Below are 15,142 nucleotides of genomic sequence, written 5' to 3' on the forward strand. Positions count from 1 at the left end.
CCTTCATTTTCATCTTTGTCTGATTGATATGAAATCTATTTATTGTGCTCGAGCAATTTTAGCACCATACGGCACATTACGGTCACTTCTCCACACTCGTTTAGAGTCGTTTCCACTCTACCTGGCAACATGGAGACTAAAGTTGGGAGAAAGCAGCAGAGTCCTGTATAGGATTTTTTTGAAGACAATGGCGAGGACAATAAAAGATATAAAAAAACTTAAACTAAGCATTTAGAAAAAAACTAAAACAAACATGCTGTAAAAACAAATTAAAACTGACTGAATTCGAGAAAAAAAGGCAAAACTAAATAAAACGAAACTATAATGAAAAATCCAAAACTATTATATTCTTGGTACTGATGCAGATGCATTGATTTGTCCGATTACCTGGGCTGCGATGGACTGGTGACTGACCCCGTGCAGCAGACCCCAGTTTAAGACGACTCATTATCGGACAGTGCTGGGTCGCATCCCTGGGAAATAGGCGGAGTGCAAAGCTTACGGCTGCACAAACAACAAGCATAAACACGTGCTTATCACTCAATCTCACTCACTGACTGCTGTTTGTTTACTCGTATTCGATCACCTGGAATCAACAAAGCTACGTCACTTTCGGCCGGCAGGGGCTGCTCCCTATAGGTTCTGCCCCCACCTGTAATTCACATAATAAAAAGGTCCACTATGGTGCATTTATGGTGAATTTGACTGAATCTGTGATGCACAAGCACAGTGACCAGCACTGGTACACTTTAAGTGTAATGTGGGACTTTGTTGAATAAACTATGTCTCATCCCAGCAGGTGCCGATGTGTCAGGATCAAGGCCGTCTGTTATCGTGTCTTTCCAGTAAACCACAGCCTCTTCTGTACCGTCACACCCAAGCAGCTGTGGTCACGGTGTGAGCAGTCATCAGAAAACATTTCAGATATCTGTAGCAGTTACCGTCTGTTGTCATACCCTTGAGCCTCATTCTGAGACTAGTTGAAGAAAAGTTTACAGGATGACTCTGAGGTATGCGCTCAATGATGGGAAAGAATAAAAATGACCACAATCAGCTCAGAATGTGGATGTAACCTCTGACTGCTGACTTTAGGGGAATGCCACATTACTGCAACTTACTCAATCCCAGCTAAGCAATATACCGTAACTTACATGTTGACCGTGTTATAGGTCAGTATTATGTTATTATGCAAAAAAGTGTTATGCTTTTTGGTTTCCTGATGAAGGTTTGATGAAGCGCTGTCAAGTAGAGTTGTTTTGCACTTCTACATCGACCATGCTGTGTCAATAAAAACATTTTATGCTTACTTTGTAGGTGTCATTTGGGAACTTTACACATATTTAATGCTGTGCTGTCGGGTAGGAGAGATTCTTTTAAAACACAACATCATTTTTCTGAAGCAAAAATGCATCATCTTTGTTTTATTTGCCATCATATTGTTAAAAGCGACTGTTTATTCGCTGTCTTTAGCATCTTATTTTTCAGCACTGATGAAAATGGTGATGATATCTTTAAAAAAAAAAAAAGGTCACATAGGCTCTCATCGTGCTGCAAATGTCTGTCATTTACATATAGCCTCCAGCCAGAAATTGTGCAATGTATTCCCAAATGATTTTTTTTTTCATTTGGGATTCTTTGTTTGACTGTGCCTTTTAAACTCATATTGCTCCTCTTAGCCTGTGAGTGTATGTAATATAAACACACACTGATGACAAGAGACCACTCCATCATTAACAAAGCCCCTGTCCGACTGCAGTGACTCGATCTATCCAGACAGAAACGTCAGAATTCCTGGAAGACTGTAGCCTTTTTTCTTTCTTTCTTTCTTTCTTTTTTTTTTTTTTTTTTGCTGCTGCCATTAGGTTGAAACAGAGCACACACATTCCACATAGGGGGATTAACGACCTCAGATAGCTCAACACCACAAATGCAAACTCGCTTTGACTGATTGCTGCAGTCTGAGGGGTGATATGAAGCTGGTCATTAAGTGATATGGTAAGATAACAGTGGTATTTCATGAACCAACTAACTTTTTTTGATCATGCATGAGTTTTCACTGCAGATGACTCACACAGTACAACCACATAATTAATATCTGAGCTACTGTAGAAGCGAATAGTTAAAGTGGTTTGCTAAATTGAGTGTTTGCTATATTATTCAGTTGCAATTTTGAGTTGATAAGATAAGACCTAAACAACCAAAAGCATCTACTGATCTAAAATATTTAATAACTTTTGAAACATTAATTATTACATTTACATTATTCAGGTAAAATGCTATTTCTCCGCTTTTCTGTAGCACCATTTACAACCTTAGTTAGTTAGTTAGTTAGTTTGTGTCGTTTTATTTCAAGCACATAGAATCATCAGATAAGAAAGAACCATATAACATAGTCAAACAAAATTTTTCTGTGCTCGAAAAGGAGTGGGAAGAAGTATAACTTACAGACTCCCACTAATAACTAAATTAATTCTACTTCCTTTTTCTTTGTTAACACTTTTTTCTGTATATTTTTACAATAACACAAAACATCCATACAAACCAGTCACATACACTTTTTTGGTCACCTCTCACACAATCAGATTTGCATAATCAACCATTTTTAATATAAACTATAATATACTAGTCAACATTTGCTAGGGATCAGTTTTATATTTGCACAGTAATTGATGTTGTATAATATTTTGGGTGACTTCATATATTATGTGCGTACTTTGGCTAGTCATGTTAAGAAAAATGGACCAAAAGGTAAAAAAACCATAAATTTTTATTGCACTTTCTGGCAAAAGGGTGATACAACCCTAGAAATTAGAGTTCACAACAATTACTCTTCCAATTTTGTTTTCACTGAAACCACTCAGAATGTTCTGAAACACATACGGTGTGATGTCAATAATGTGTGTGGCCACCATCCGCATCCGCGGGCTGTACTCCACTGGGAAAGTACATTTTCAAGTTTCCAGAATTACACCCCCGAATATAGCAAAGTTATAGTCCTGATCCCTAGCAAATGTTGATTAGTGTATAATATTTATAGGCACTTTAAATATTTGAACATTCAGTGGCTATGCAGTGAACATGATTCAGCACTAAAATCCATGTTTAACAAATTAAAGTGCTTATAGATGCTTGTCTTTATTGTCAGGTAATGAAACATTTTGCTGAAAAGTCCCTTTTTCCTTAGTTTTCTGTGTTCTGATATAATAACCACAGAATTTACTCTGAGTTTTTATAAAGATCTACATGATCAGTGAATTAAGATACCTGATTTTTATTGAAAAAAAAAAAAGCAAAATGCAGAGGATAATTTTATAATAAATTCTGATAAATGACTTTGGAAAATTTAAATGTAGAGAGAAAAAAATCCATTGGAAGTTGCAGTAAAAATAGTTCTATATTTTTAAGGGGTCACATGTTGAAAAAGTCTTTGGTTATGAAAAATAAACGGGAAAAAATGGATGTGACAATACATCAGAGCGTGGATGACACAAAAGGCTTAACAGCTCACAGTGGCAGACTAAAACAAGCCCAGCAACATTTTTTAGACATTCACAAGTTAGCGCTTCCCTGGCCAGAAGCTAGAGGAAAAATTTGGAAATTTGTTGGCTATGGCTATATGAGAAACTCAGCTCTGTTGTTGTATTAATACACTCAATGGGTTGAAATGTCCTGAAATCTACTTGTGTACAAAATGATTCAGAGACAGTTTTGTTCCTTTGTTACTACATGGCTGAAGTGTTGCATTTCCAAGGTCAAGAATAAACTGAATTACACTGAAACTAAATCAAAACAGTGAAATAAAAAACACAATCTTTCATTTCCTCTTGTTATTTAGAATCTTTTTAGATGAAGATATGAGGAGTATAATGACAACAAAAGTCAGGCCTCATGTGATTTCCTCTCCTTGGACTCACCTCTAGTTACGGCTTTGGCTTTGTTTGTTTGTTTGTTTCTTATATTCAGCGTTAGTGTACGTGTGTGGAGGGTGGGTCTGCTTATAAGTAATTAACAAGCCATTCGCTCCACCTAGGGTAGGAGGGAGGTTACTCATGCGATGCATCCTGACAAGGTCACTGCCTGATAGATGAGCCTGAGCAAGGGGATTTTTCAGAGATTGTGAAGGCAAGCAGAACTGTGGGAACCAGACAATTAGTGGGTGGAAGGTAGGCAGCCATGTTGGATGATGAACATGAGACCGGTTTACATGGCTACTCACCACTTGGCCGACTGACAGGGAGAGAGCAGGCACCTGGGCTCAACTAACTCTTAACACCAGTCATTTATCATTGAGGAGGCTTAGCAGGCAATTTGCCAGCAGTTTAGGAAGAGCATGTGCTATTTGGAATCAAACAAACATGGGGTCAGTAGTCTAGACACACTCACCCAGAAAAACCCCAAAACAAGCAAATAAACAAAAGTGAACTCAAATAGTGGACTTTATATATGTCATTGACTCATATAATGTACTGTGTAATAAATAAGTATAATCTAAAAAGAAAAAACTAATAGTAGGCCCAATATTTTACAGAAAGGAAGTCTCTCCTGAATGTTCATATGCTGGTAACAGCTGTAATATGTGGTCATGTGCATGTTTATCCATCTTAATAGTTATCAACAGAGCAAAATATTGTAAAAATCATTGCACCAAAAAATCTTCAATTAAGTTAAAAAAAAATCTTGAATTAAGCCAAAAAAAATCTTCAATTAAGTAAGAAAAAAAATCTTGAATTAAGCAAAAAAAAAAAAAAATCTTCAATTAAGTAAAAAAAAATCTTGAACTAAGCAAAAAAAAAAAACTTCAATTAAGTAAAAAAAAATCTTGAATTAAGCCAAAAAAACATAAATCTTCAATTAAGTAAAAAAAAACATCTTCAATTAAGCCAAAAAAAAAAAAAACTTCAATTAAGTAAAAAAAAATCTTCAATTAAGCAAAAAAAAAACTTCAATTAAGAAAAAAATCTTCAATTAAGCCAAAAAAAATCTCAAATTTAGCAAAAAATCATTGTACCTCACTACTATTATCACAGGAACTCAAACATTTAGAACAGGGGTGTCAAACTCATTTTAGTTCAGGGGCCATATTCAGCTAAATTTGATCTGCAGTGGGCCAAACCAGTAAAATAATAACATAATAACCTATGAATAATGACAACTCCAAATTTTTGTCTTTGTTTTAATGTAAAAAAACCCCATTAAATTATGAAAATACTTACTTTTATAAACTATCCCATAAAAAAAAAAAAAAAAAAAAATCTGAAAAAACTGACATTTAAAATAAAAAACGTAAGAAAATTTAGTGCAATTTTAACAATATTATTCCTCAACTTATCATTTCTACATGTGGATTATGGATCAGATCTACAAAGACACTAAACACTGAGGAACAGACAGAAAAATTGTTAAAATTGTGCTGAATTTTCTTTAGACATTTCAGGTTGTTCATATTTGTTCAGGTTATTCACGTTTTAGTGTTACAGAATAGTTTGGAAATATAAATATTTTCATAATTTAATGTAATTTTTTGCACTAAAACAAAGGAAAAAAATTAAGTTGTTAATTCTAGATTTTTTTTGGCTTAATTGAAGATTTTTTTACTTAATTGAAGATTTTTTTTTAGCTTAATTCAAGATTCTTTTTAACTTAATTGAAGAATTTTTTTTTGCTTCATTCAAGTTTTTTTTTTTGCTAAATTAGAGATTTTTTTTTTGCTTAATTGAAGATTTTTTTTTACTTAATTGAAGTTTTTGGGTTTTTTTTTTTTTGCTTAATTGAAGATTTTTTTTTTACTTAATTAAAGATTTTTTTTTTTTTTTTTTTTGCTTAATTCAAGATTTTTTTTTTTACTTAATTGAAGATTTTTTTTTTGCTTAATTGAAGATTTTTTTTTTTTACTTAATTGAAGATTTTTTTTTTTTGGCTTAATTGAAGATTTTTTTTTTACTTAATTGAAGATTTTTATTTTTGCTTAATTGAAGATTTTTTTTTACTAAATTGAAGGTTTTTTTTTTTTTTTGGCTTAATTCAAGATGTTTTCCTTAATTCAAGCTAAATTTTTTTTTGCTTAATTCAGTTCAAGACTGTGAAATTTTTGCACTTGGCAAAAACATCCCAGGGGCCAAACTGGACCCTTTGGCGGGCCGCATTTGACCCCCGGGCCGCATGTTTGACACCCCTGATTTAGAGGAATAGAGTTATTGATGTTACACACAAACTGTGATTCTATTAAGACATTCAAACTCTACTTAGAAAAAAATATAAAAATAATAACAGTTGCCCTGTGATGAAGTGGTGACACATCCAGAGATACCCCCCACCCCCTTATATAAAGTATATGGATGTTTTTATTATAGTTTTCCAGTTTTAATGCGACACAATGCTGCAGTGGTTTGCTGTTGCCTCCTAGAAAGAAGGTCCTGAGTTCAATTCCAACACCAGGAACCTTTCTGTGAGGAGTTTGCATGTTCTCCCCACATTTGCATGGGTTCTGTCCGGGTACTCCAGCTTCCTCCCACCATCCAAAAACATGCACGAATAGGTTAAGTGGTTTATCTAAATTGCCCATAGGTGTGAGTGATTGGTTGTTTTTCTCTATATGTCCAGGTTGTTATTGAAAATGAGAATCAGTTCTAAACTAACTTACCTGGTTAAATGAAAAAAAAAAAAAAGTATTATCTGAATGGAGTAGGCTAATGTTAGTACAAAGAGACTGGATCCTCTGTAAACTTTGCAATACAATGTTTATAATGTTTAGTAGCATATAATGGGATATATGTTGTGTAAGGGTAATGAAATAACTATGTACCATTTTTACGAGTGTCAATAAAAACTTAGAAGCTTAGCAAAAGATTTTTTATACTAAAAACTTGACTTGAAATATTTTTCCTAAATTATTGTCAAAGTTTAAAGAGTGTCATTTGGAATTGTTACATAACAAGAGGGTTAGGTTGAACAGCTTTTAATGATTGGCTCAGTTTATTTCAAGCATCTTATCAGGCCATGGTTTAGGATTTTTTTTTTTTTCACTTATATTGAATGACATTTTCAGTATTCCCATGTGACACATACAGAGTCACCTCAGCATCTGTGACAATTAAACACAGAAAAATGCAGACTTTTGATTCTACCATAAAACACAGCTGTTTACTTATGAAAGGTGAGATAAGATTAAATATTTCTGGCACTATATGTCGCGATTTCACAACCTCAGGGAACTTGTGACTTGTGAGCAAGGAAACTGACAAAAGAGGAATAAGAAATATTTCTCCACTGAATTCTGGACTCAAAAACCAACATTAAACATCCTATCAGACAGTATAAATCACTGAAAACATGGGCGAGGTCTGCTCTTATGATTAGACTGAAGACTCCTGAAGACTACTTTGTCAGGATAAGACTAGATTTAGAGTGATATAAAACAGGCCAAATCTCAGTTTAATACTTGTACCAGGTACAGTCTCCTTGGAGTTAAAAGGTTTACTGTAGTTCAATATCTGTTTTCAGCTCATTCCGCCATGAATATTATACTGGCTATTTGGCATCGTAATACATAGTGGCATTTTAAAAACCTTTTAAAGAAGACAAAAACAATGTCTCACATGCACCTGGAGCTTCAAAGCCTCCAAAACTCTTATTCTGGACTTGAAATACACCAGGCACTTGACAACAGCTGTTAATCAGATAATGAAAGCCTCAGAGTTACACAAGCACACTTGTGGAGAAGCGGCTATAAATTCTTTGCCATGACAGCGTACGAGGGCAGGGAGAGAGTGAGGGTGAGATTTGGTACCAGGCGCTTGCCTTCCCAACAGCACAGTGCGTCATACAAATGGTATGGTGAAACTCTCCATCAGCTATTTCCCCTCACTACACTATTTTAAGATATCTAACCTGCTTAATGCAATAGAGATCAGTTCCCTAACTGTAACCGTCTAGAGAAATATGTGACAAGCAGTCTTTCAAGGAATTATGACATGGCATGATGCGTCTCTGGTCTAGGAATCCCCCAAAATACACATACTTCTGTGACAGATGAACTGTGAATCTCAGTGCAGCTTGGAAATGAAAAACACACCACAGTATCTTTCCCTGGGACACTGTCTGCTCAACACCTCAAATGTTAGTAACCTGACTCTGTAGTTTTAGGGATGAACTTTTGCTCTTCTTACCCTCTTAACCTCATGCATCTCAATCACCAAACAATCAGCCATGGTTACAATACACAGGATCCCACTTGGTAAGGAGGCCCGACAGCAATAGGTCAGTGAGAGCAGAGGAAGAGTGGTCCTCTGACACTGAGGCTGACAGTGTTTCCGGGTTGAGAAGCACTGGGCCGGGCCTTCCATGGTGGTCCACGCAGATGGACCACAACTCAATCAGATAACCTCTCCTGGGGATCAGGTTCACCTCTGTAACTCTCATCCAAGACATCCAGGGTTAATCTCCTGGGGAGCAGATTGATATCGGAATTGGAAAGACTGAAAGTTTGCAGGGTGTTGGTGGAAGTGTTTGTGGGTAATAAATAAGGAGGCTGTCTGACCCCTGTAGGAGTATGGGGCAGCAAGATGAAACTAATAAAAATACTCATTTAAAGCTTTAAAGTAACACCAACATAGTCTTGATTCATAATCTATAATATTTAATATATTTTGTTTTAACATATCATATAAATCAAAGTAATGAGAAAGAGAGTAGTTTTGACTTGATAACACTGCTGTTACATTCAGTGACGTTTCCTACAACATCTGTTTCAGTTACTGCACCTTTAACAACATGACCCGGAAGAGCTTTGACGTCACTGCCGCTGCTGACTTTTCTTTTCCGCTCAGGTCTTTGCTGCCGTGGGAGCGTGGATTTCATCACCTAGATTCACAAACTCACTGAAAATGAGCGTTCCGGCTTTTATCGACATTACAGAAGAAGATCAGGTACGACCATTTTCTTACAAACACATTTTTCTTTGTTCCGCTCAAAGATGACTATTGTAACGAAGACTATTTATTCTGTAAACGTACTGTTAGCATGCTAACCAAGTCAAACAGTGCTAGCTGCTAACCGGTACATTCTAACTGATAGCTAACTAGCTGCATGATGATTATGTAGCATATTTGGAAGCACGCAATTAGTTATACACTTTGGAAAACAACCTGTTTAGTTGATGTCTGTTAATTATTTGAGAGTCTTCCCTATAGGTTTTTTTTTCTGTTTACAGTTTTACGGGTCACACTGTTATGTTTATCCTCAGAGGTAATGCACCGTCTAAGGTGCTAGCAGTTACCTGTTAGCTTGTTTACTAAATAAACAAAGAAGACAGAAAAATCACCTATTACAGTGAACTTGGTACATATTGTACTTAATGACTAGATAAATATCATTTCTCTTATTGCATGATAAACAACGTTTTTCATTATTGTTCGTTTGTAATACCACTTAACTGATTCTAACATATGTTATTGGGATCTACATCCAAAGTATTTTATGTTAAATCAGAGGTACATACAGAGATATCAAAAAACAAAACCTACTCAGTTTTTTTTGTGTGTGTTTAACAACAAAGCACTATGCAGCTTGTGTAGTAGCTGTAAACACAACAAGGAAAATGGTTCCAGAAATGTGCATTGTATTTTAAATGGTTATTTTCTTTTTGGGCAAACAGGTGAAACAGTTGTAGAGTAAGTAGAGTAGTAGAGTTCATTGAATACATGCTATAAGTTTTGAGTTGCTTAGTTATGCACATAACATTGTAAATAATAGTAAATTCCTCCTTAACAGGCTTCAGAGCTGAGGGCCTACATCAAGGCAAAAGGAGCTGATATCTCAGAGGAGAACTCTGAAGGAGGACTACATGTAGACTTGGCTCAAATCATCGAGGCATGTGATGTCTGTCTCAAGGATGATGACAAAGGTAGGTAAAGGTGGAACAACACGCCTCCTTTTTTTCTCCTGGACTCTAGTAGGGGTATGTTAGATATGGATTCCCTGGCAATGGCTGACCTACATTGTCAGCAGCCATTATAGATCTTACTGTGTGCTGTGCAACAGATTGACAATGTGCTATAAATGACAAATAAGAAACTGGTAAATGAAGCCTCACTTTGTGTTTTTGCAGATGTGGAGAGTGTGATGAACAGCATTGTGTCTTTGCTGTTGATCCTGGAGACAGAAAAGCAGGAGGCTCTCATTGAGAGTCTCTGCGAGAAGCTGGTGAAGTTCCGTGAAGGAGAGAGACCCTCCCTCAGGATGCAGCTGTGAGTCCTGCCACATTTTTAATTTTAACTTTCACAGCTAAATACTTCTTTACTGGTGAAAACATTGAAAGAGAATGCAAGAACCCAAGTATGCCATTACAAAGGTCTAACAATACAAGGTATTGGATGCTGGATTCATTATGTGGATCCTGTGAAAGGCTGTTGGATATTCAATAATAACACTGAAAAGAGGAAAACAATATGCTATTTTAAAAATGGTAAGTGCAAATAATGGATCAAGCAATGTTTCTTTAACGGTCTTTGCTGCATGTTTTGTTACAGGCTGAGTAATCTTTTCCATGGCATGGATGAGAACACACCAGTGAGATACACTGTCTTCTGTAGCCTCATTAAAGTGGCAGCAACTTGTAATGCCATCTCTTTCATCCCTACTGATCTTGATCAGGTAATTTTACTCACAATGATATAAACAATAATTTAATATCACTGTCCCATTTAGATTATTGTATGTCTTTTGGTTGACTTTTTTTCATGAAGCTGATTTATGATACCTTCATGTGATCCTGATCAGGTGCGCAAGTGGATTGTTGACTGGAATCTGAACACAGAGAAGAAACACACACTCTTAAGGCTGGTATATGAAGCTCTGGTTGACTGCAAAAAAAGGTAACTACATGTAGTGTCCGGCACATAAATTCATTTTTTTCACTGCAGCATATGTCACATACTAGAACAGAATTCAGTGGTGTACACATGGTCTTGAACAAAAATGTATAAGCATCTTTAAAGCAGCGTATGACTTTCATCACTAATTTTTCTTCTAATCTGTAAAACCCGTAAATCTGTAAAACTCCTTATCACTAATCCTTAAATCTTTCCATGCTAATGCACCTGAATCACTTCCCTCACGGTGAACAACTTTGAAGTGTACTTCATCACAAGCCATCTGTTTGTCTACATAACAAACCGAAACCAAACTGTCACTCGAGCCATTTTTGGAATTCCATGCAGCCACAGCAGCAAGAAGCAATGAAGCCATTTCCATGTTTATTGCTGCTGCAGCCATTTGCAGCTGTGTGGAATTCCAAAAAGGCCCAAGTGACGGTTTGGTTTCAGTTTCGGTTTTGGTTTGGTATGTAAACAAACAGACGGCTTGTGATGAAGTACACTTTGAAGTCGTTCACCGTGAATCGAGTTTCAGGGGTATAATGGTTTTACTCTGACTGCCGCCGCTGGATATCCTTCATGTGTATGCGATAACTAGGACAGATTTGGTTAGATTTATATAACAAACATTGTGGACCCGTAGTGGAAGTACCCTATCAATTTCAGCTTCTCTATGACTATTATAAGTCATCCAAATGATTGAGTTGGAAATTCATTTTTTGGACATAAATCAAGCAATAATAGGCCAGTTGAGATAAAACTTGGTTCATATTGGTCCTCTTACAAATGCCCAATTTCTCGCTACCATCCAGAGTTCATATGGTGTCATTTTCATTCACTAGGTGGAGTTTTGTAGGAAAAATTGGTTCTCTGACCATTATTCTGCCACTATCAGGTCAATGTAGCTCAACTTGAGTTCATAGTGATTGTCTGACAATTAGCCTATCATGGATAGATTTATGTATAACAGAGGATTGGGGGGATTTCGGGGATATACCCTTGCTGTTGGCCTCCAATGGCACAAGCCTCGTTCTCTCAGCAGGACAGTTATTAATGACACATGTAATATTTTACAGTGAGGCTGCAGCGAAAGTGATGGTGGAGCTGCTGGGAAGTTACACAGAAGACAACGCTTCACAAGCACGTGTTGATGCCCACAGGTAAGCATGAGGAAGTTTTCTTTGGTCTTTAATTTGTCTGCCAGATTTATACCCATCTGCGTTTGCTGTCTTTTTAGATGTATTGTCCGTGCTCTCAAAGACCCCAACACTTTCCTGTTTGACCACCTGCTCACTCTGAAACCTGTACGTTTCTTGGAGGGTGAACTCATCCATGATGTGAGTACTTCATTTTTAGTGTTAAATATCTGAAACACTAGGGGTATTCTCTAGAGTTATGCACTTTTAAAACTAGAACATCATTGACTTAGGAAGTATTCCATGAAATTTTGCTAAGATCCTCAAATTCTTGTCATCGTATGGCATGTAGTGATAGGAATTATTGCTAAATGAAAGTGGAACCTATTTGGCCCTACTTTAAGTTAAGCTTTTAGAATGTCATGGCAAGAAGTGAACATTATCCATTCTATAATGCTGAAAACTGTAACAAGTTCATTTTAATATGGAAATGCAGGGATGTATTAAGATTCCCAGTTAATGATGACAATGAAAAACTTTGTTAAGCATGTGCACAGGGTCCTAAAAATGTAATGGGTCAACAGTATTATTTTATAGGCAACTAGAAGCACTCAGAGAGTGCAAACCTCTGCCAAGGCAGATCAGTCCCCCCCCCCCAAGTTTGTCTGTCTGTTTGTTTGTTTGTCTGTCTATCCATGTGCAAAATAACTCAAAGTTATGGACGGATATGGATGAATATTTCAGGAAATGTTGATACTGGCACAAGGAACAAATGATTAAATTTTGGTGGTGATCGGGGGTGGGGGGGCCACAGGGGTCCACTGATCTGCCTTGGTGGAGGTCTGCACTCTCTTTTAGAAAAGCACTCAGAGAACACAGACCTCCACCAAGGCAGATCAGTGGGCCCCCGTGGCCCGATCACCACCAAAATTTAATAAGTTGTTCCTTGTGCCAGTATCAGCATTTCCTGAAATTTTCATCCAAATCCGTCCATAACTTTTTGAGTTATCTTGCACACAGACAGACAGACAGACAGACAAACCAACGCCGGCAAAAACATGACCTCCTTGGCGGAGGTAATAATCATTCATTACAAAGTCGTGATACCAGTGCTATAAAGGAAACTATGCTTTGCTCTTTCTTTTCTGTGTGAATCTTTTAATGGATTTTCATGTTTTTTTCCCCCTCATCTTTGTACTTACCTACTCCATTGTCTTCTCAGCTCTTAACCATCTTTGTGAGTGCCAAACTAGCAGCATATGTAAAGTTTTACCAGAGTAACAAAGACTTCATCGATTCCCTTGGTAAGTGTGAGATATTTGTTACATCACTGTCACACACACAAATCGTATTACCAATGACAGACAAGAAACTACTGTATTGTTTAAAATGCCAAGTAAAAATAAGCTTGAACTTGCCCTAAAACTCAAAGTGTATGTGTATTTTGTGTAGAGTTAAGCTGAATGCAATCATCTTTATGGACAGGTATTGACATTCTGTGTGTCATGTAATTTTAATGAGCTGTTTAAGTAATTATCCCTGTAACAACAGTCAAATTACAACTAAAGCTGCTCATGTGTACTGCCCTTATAAATATTAAGCCAGTTTTTTGTGCTGTGTTGACACAGTACTGGAATGTGTATATGTCAGCAGTGAGAGTCTTTTCTCACCTCTAAAAGCTTAGTTATAATTACAGGCCTGTGTGGGATGGACTCTGAAAACAGACAAAATGTGGAGCGGTGTTTGTCTTAATGAGTGGATTCCCTTATCACTTGCTCCTAAATGAAGAAACAGGGAAACTCCCAGGGTCAGGACTAATAGACTGTGACTGTTTTGTGCTTAATGATCCCTGCATGCTGCTTTCCAGGCCTGTCTCATGAGCAAAACATGGCCAAGATGCGTCTGCTGACATTCATGGGCATGGCAGTGGAATTCAAGGAGATCTCCTTTGACACTATGCAACAGGAGCTGCAGATTGGAGCTGATGACGTTGAGGCTTTTGTCATTGACGGTAAAAGCACTTCACCTCAAATAAATCTCTGCTGCGCACCTTTCTTAAGGGTGCTTTTATTTCCTCTTGACTGCAGTTAGTAAAAAAGAAAATGATTGAACCGTGGCCACATGCACTGCATGTCACTCTATGACTGATGCATCAATTATTGATTCACTGCAATGTTGCAAAAATACCTGTGTCGTGTGTTCTTTGAAACAACAGGGATTATTTTACAAACCAGGAATTGTACAGTGGAATGGTAACATTGTATGACACAAACTGTCTTCATCCATTTTCATTTTCCCAGTACATTTTCTCTCAAAGGCTTTCCTGCATAAGTCACGCTTTTAGCGCTTTGTGTCAGAGCTTTTTAATTCTCATCTTTCCCATTTCTCCGTTGTAGCTGTTCGGACCAAGATGGTGTACTGCAAAATCGATCAGACGCAGCGAAAAGTTGTTGTGAGGTAAGTTCTTCTGCTGTGCTGCCACACAGTTGTATATATGTATTCAGAATGTAGTTGTAATTTTTTATTGGTGTGTAGTTAGAATGTTTCTTTTGAAGTTCTTTTTTGTGCCATTATGCTGTGGTTTATACACTTAGGTGACTGTGCAGTCTAACAGTAGAGCAAGTCTTCCTTAATTGGACTGTAATGTGGTGTCTCATAATATTCTTTTTTTCATTAATTATGAACTGTTATTCTTTTCTTTTTTTTCACTGAACTAGTCACAGCACACACCGTACCTTTGGAAAGCAGCAGTGGCAGCAGCTCTATGACAGTCTAACCTCCTGGAAGGCCAACCTCGCAACTGTCAAAACCAGTCTGCAGGCCCTTTCGCCTTCTGCCTAATTCCACCTCAACCCCTCTGCTCACAATGCCTAACTTGCTATTCTCTGTTTTCAAAATTCTCAGACTGATCAGGTTTTTATATATTCATCCAATAAAAGACCCGTGATGATGATTGGTGGCTTTTTTTTCCTTCTTTTCCTTGTGGAATAATTTATGCTTGAATTATATTGGAGTAAAGAAAACACACCCAGAACTTTTCTTATTATGGAAACATTCAAAAGCCTTACTGCTCCATTTAGGGATAATACATATACAGTAATTCATTTCAAATGACAAGCCAACAGGCTGCTTTAT

General features: G+C 36.8%; 1 protein-coding gene across 1 annotated transcript; it reads left to right on the forward strand.

Moving 5' to 3' along the window:
• The first annotated feature begins 8,796 nt into the window (after window positions 1-8,796).
• eif3m (eukaryotic translation initiation factor 3, subunit M) lies at window positions 8,797-14,960 on the forward strand. The gene is made up of 11 exons (XM_030130276.1): window positions 8,797-8,924; window positions 9,769-9,901; window positions 10,106-10,244; window positions 10,527-10,650; window positions 10,777-10,871; window positions 11,948-12,031; window positions 12,109-12,208; window positions 13,230-13,311; window positions 13,875-14,018; window positions 14,404-14,464; window positions 14,725-14,960. Exons 1-11 carry the CDS (start codon window positions 8,883-8,885, stop codon window positions 14,846-14,848), a joined length of 1,128 nt encoding a protein of 375 aa, XP_029986136.1. The 5' UTR covers window positions 8,797-8,882; the 3' UTR covers window positions 14,849-14,960.
• The last annotated feature ends 182 nt before the right edge of the window (window positions 14,961-15,142 follow it).

The sequence above is a fragment of the Sphaeramia orbicularis genome, chromosome 3 (assembly GCF_902148855.1).
Source record: "Sphaeramia orbicularis chromosome 3, fSphaOr1.1, whole genome shotgun sequence".
In the NCBI taxonomy this organism is placed as follows: Eukaryota; Metazoa; Chordata; class Actinopteri; order Kurtiformes; family Apogonidae; genus Sphaeramia; species Sphaeramia orbicularis.

Coding starts and splice junctions, on each gene's coding strand:
- eif3m (XM_030130276.1), top strand. CDS start 8,883: ATGAGCGTTCCGGCTTTTATCGACATTACAGAAGAAGATCAG. Junction 9,902..10,105: donor TCTCAAGGATGATGACAAAG/GTAGGTAAAGGT, acceptor GTGTTTTTGCAG/ATGTGGAGAGTGTGATGAAC. Junction 10,651..10,776: donor TCCCTACTGATCTTGATCAG/GTAATTTTACTC, acceptor GATCCTGATCAG/GTGCGCAAGTGGATTGTTGA.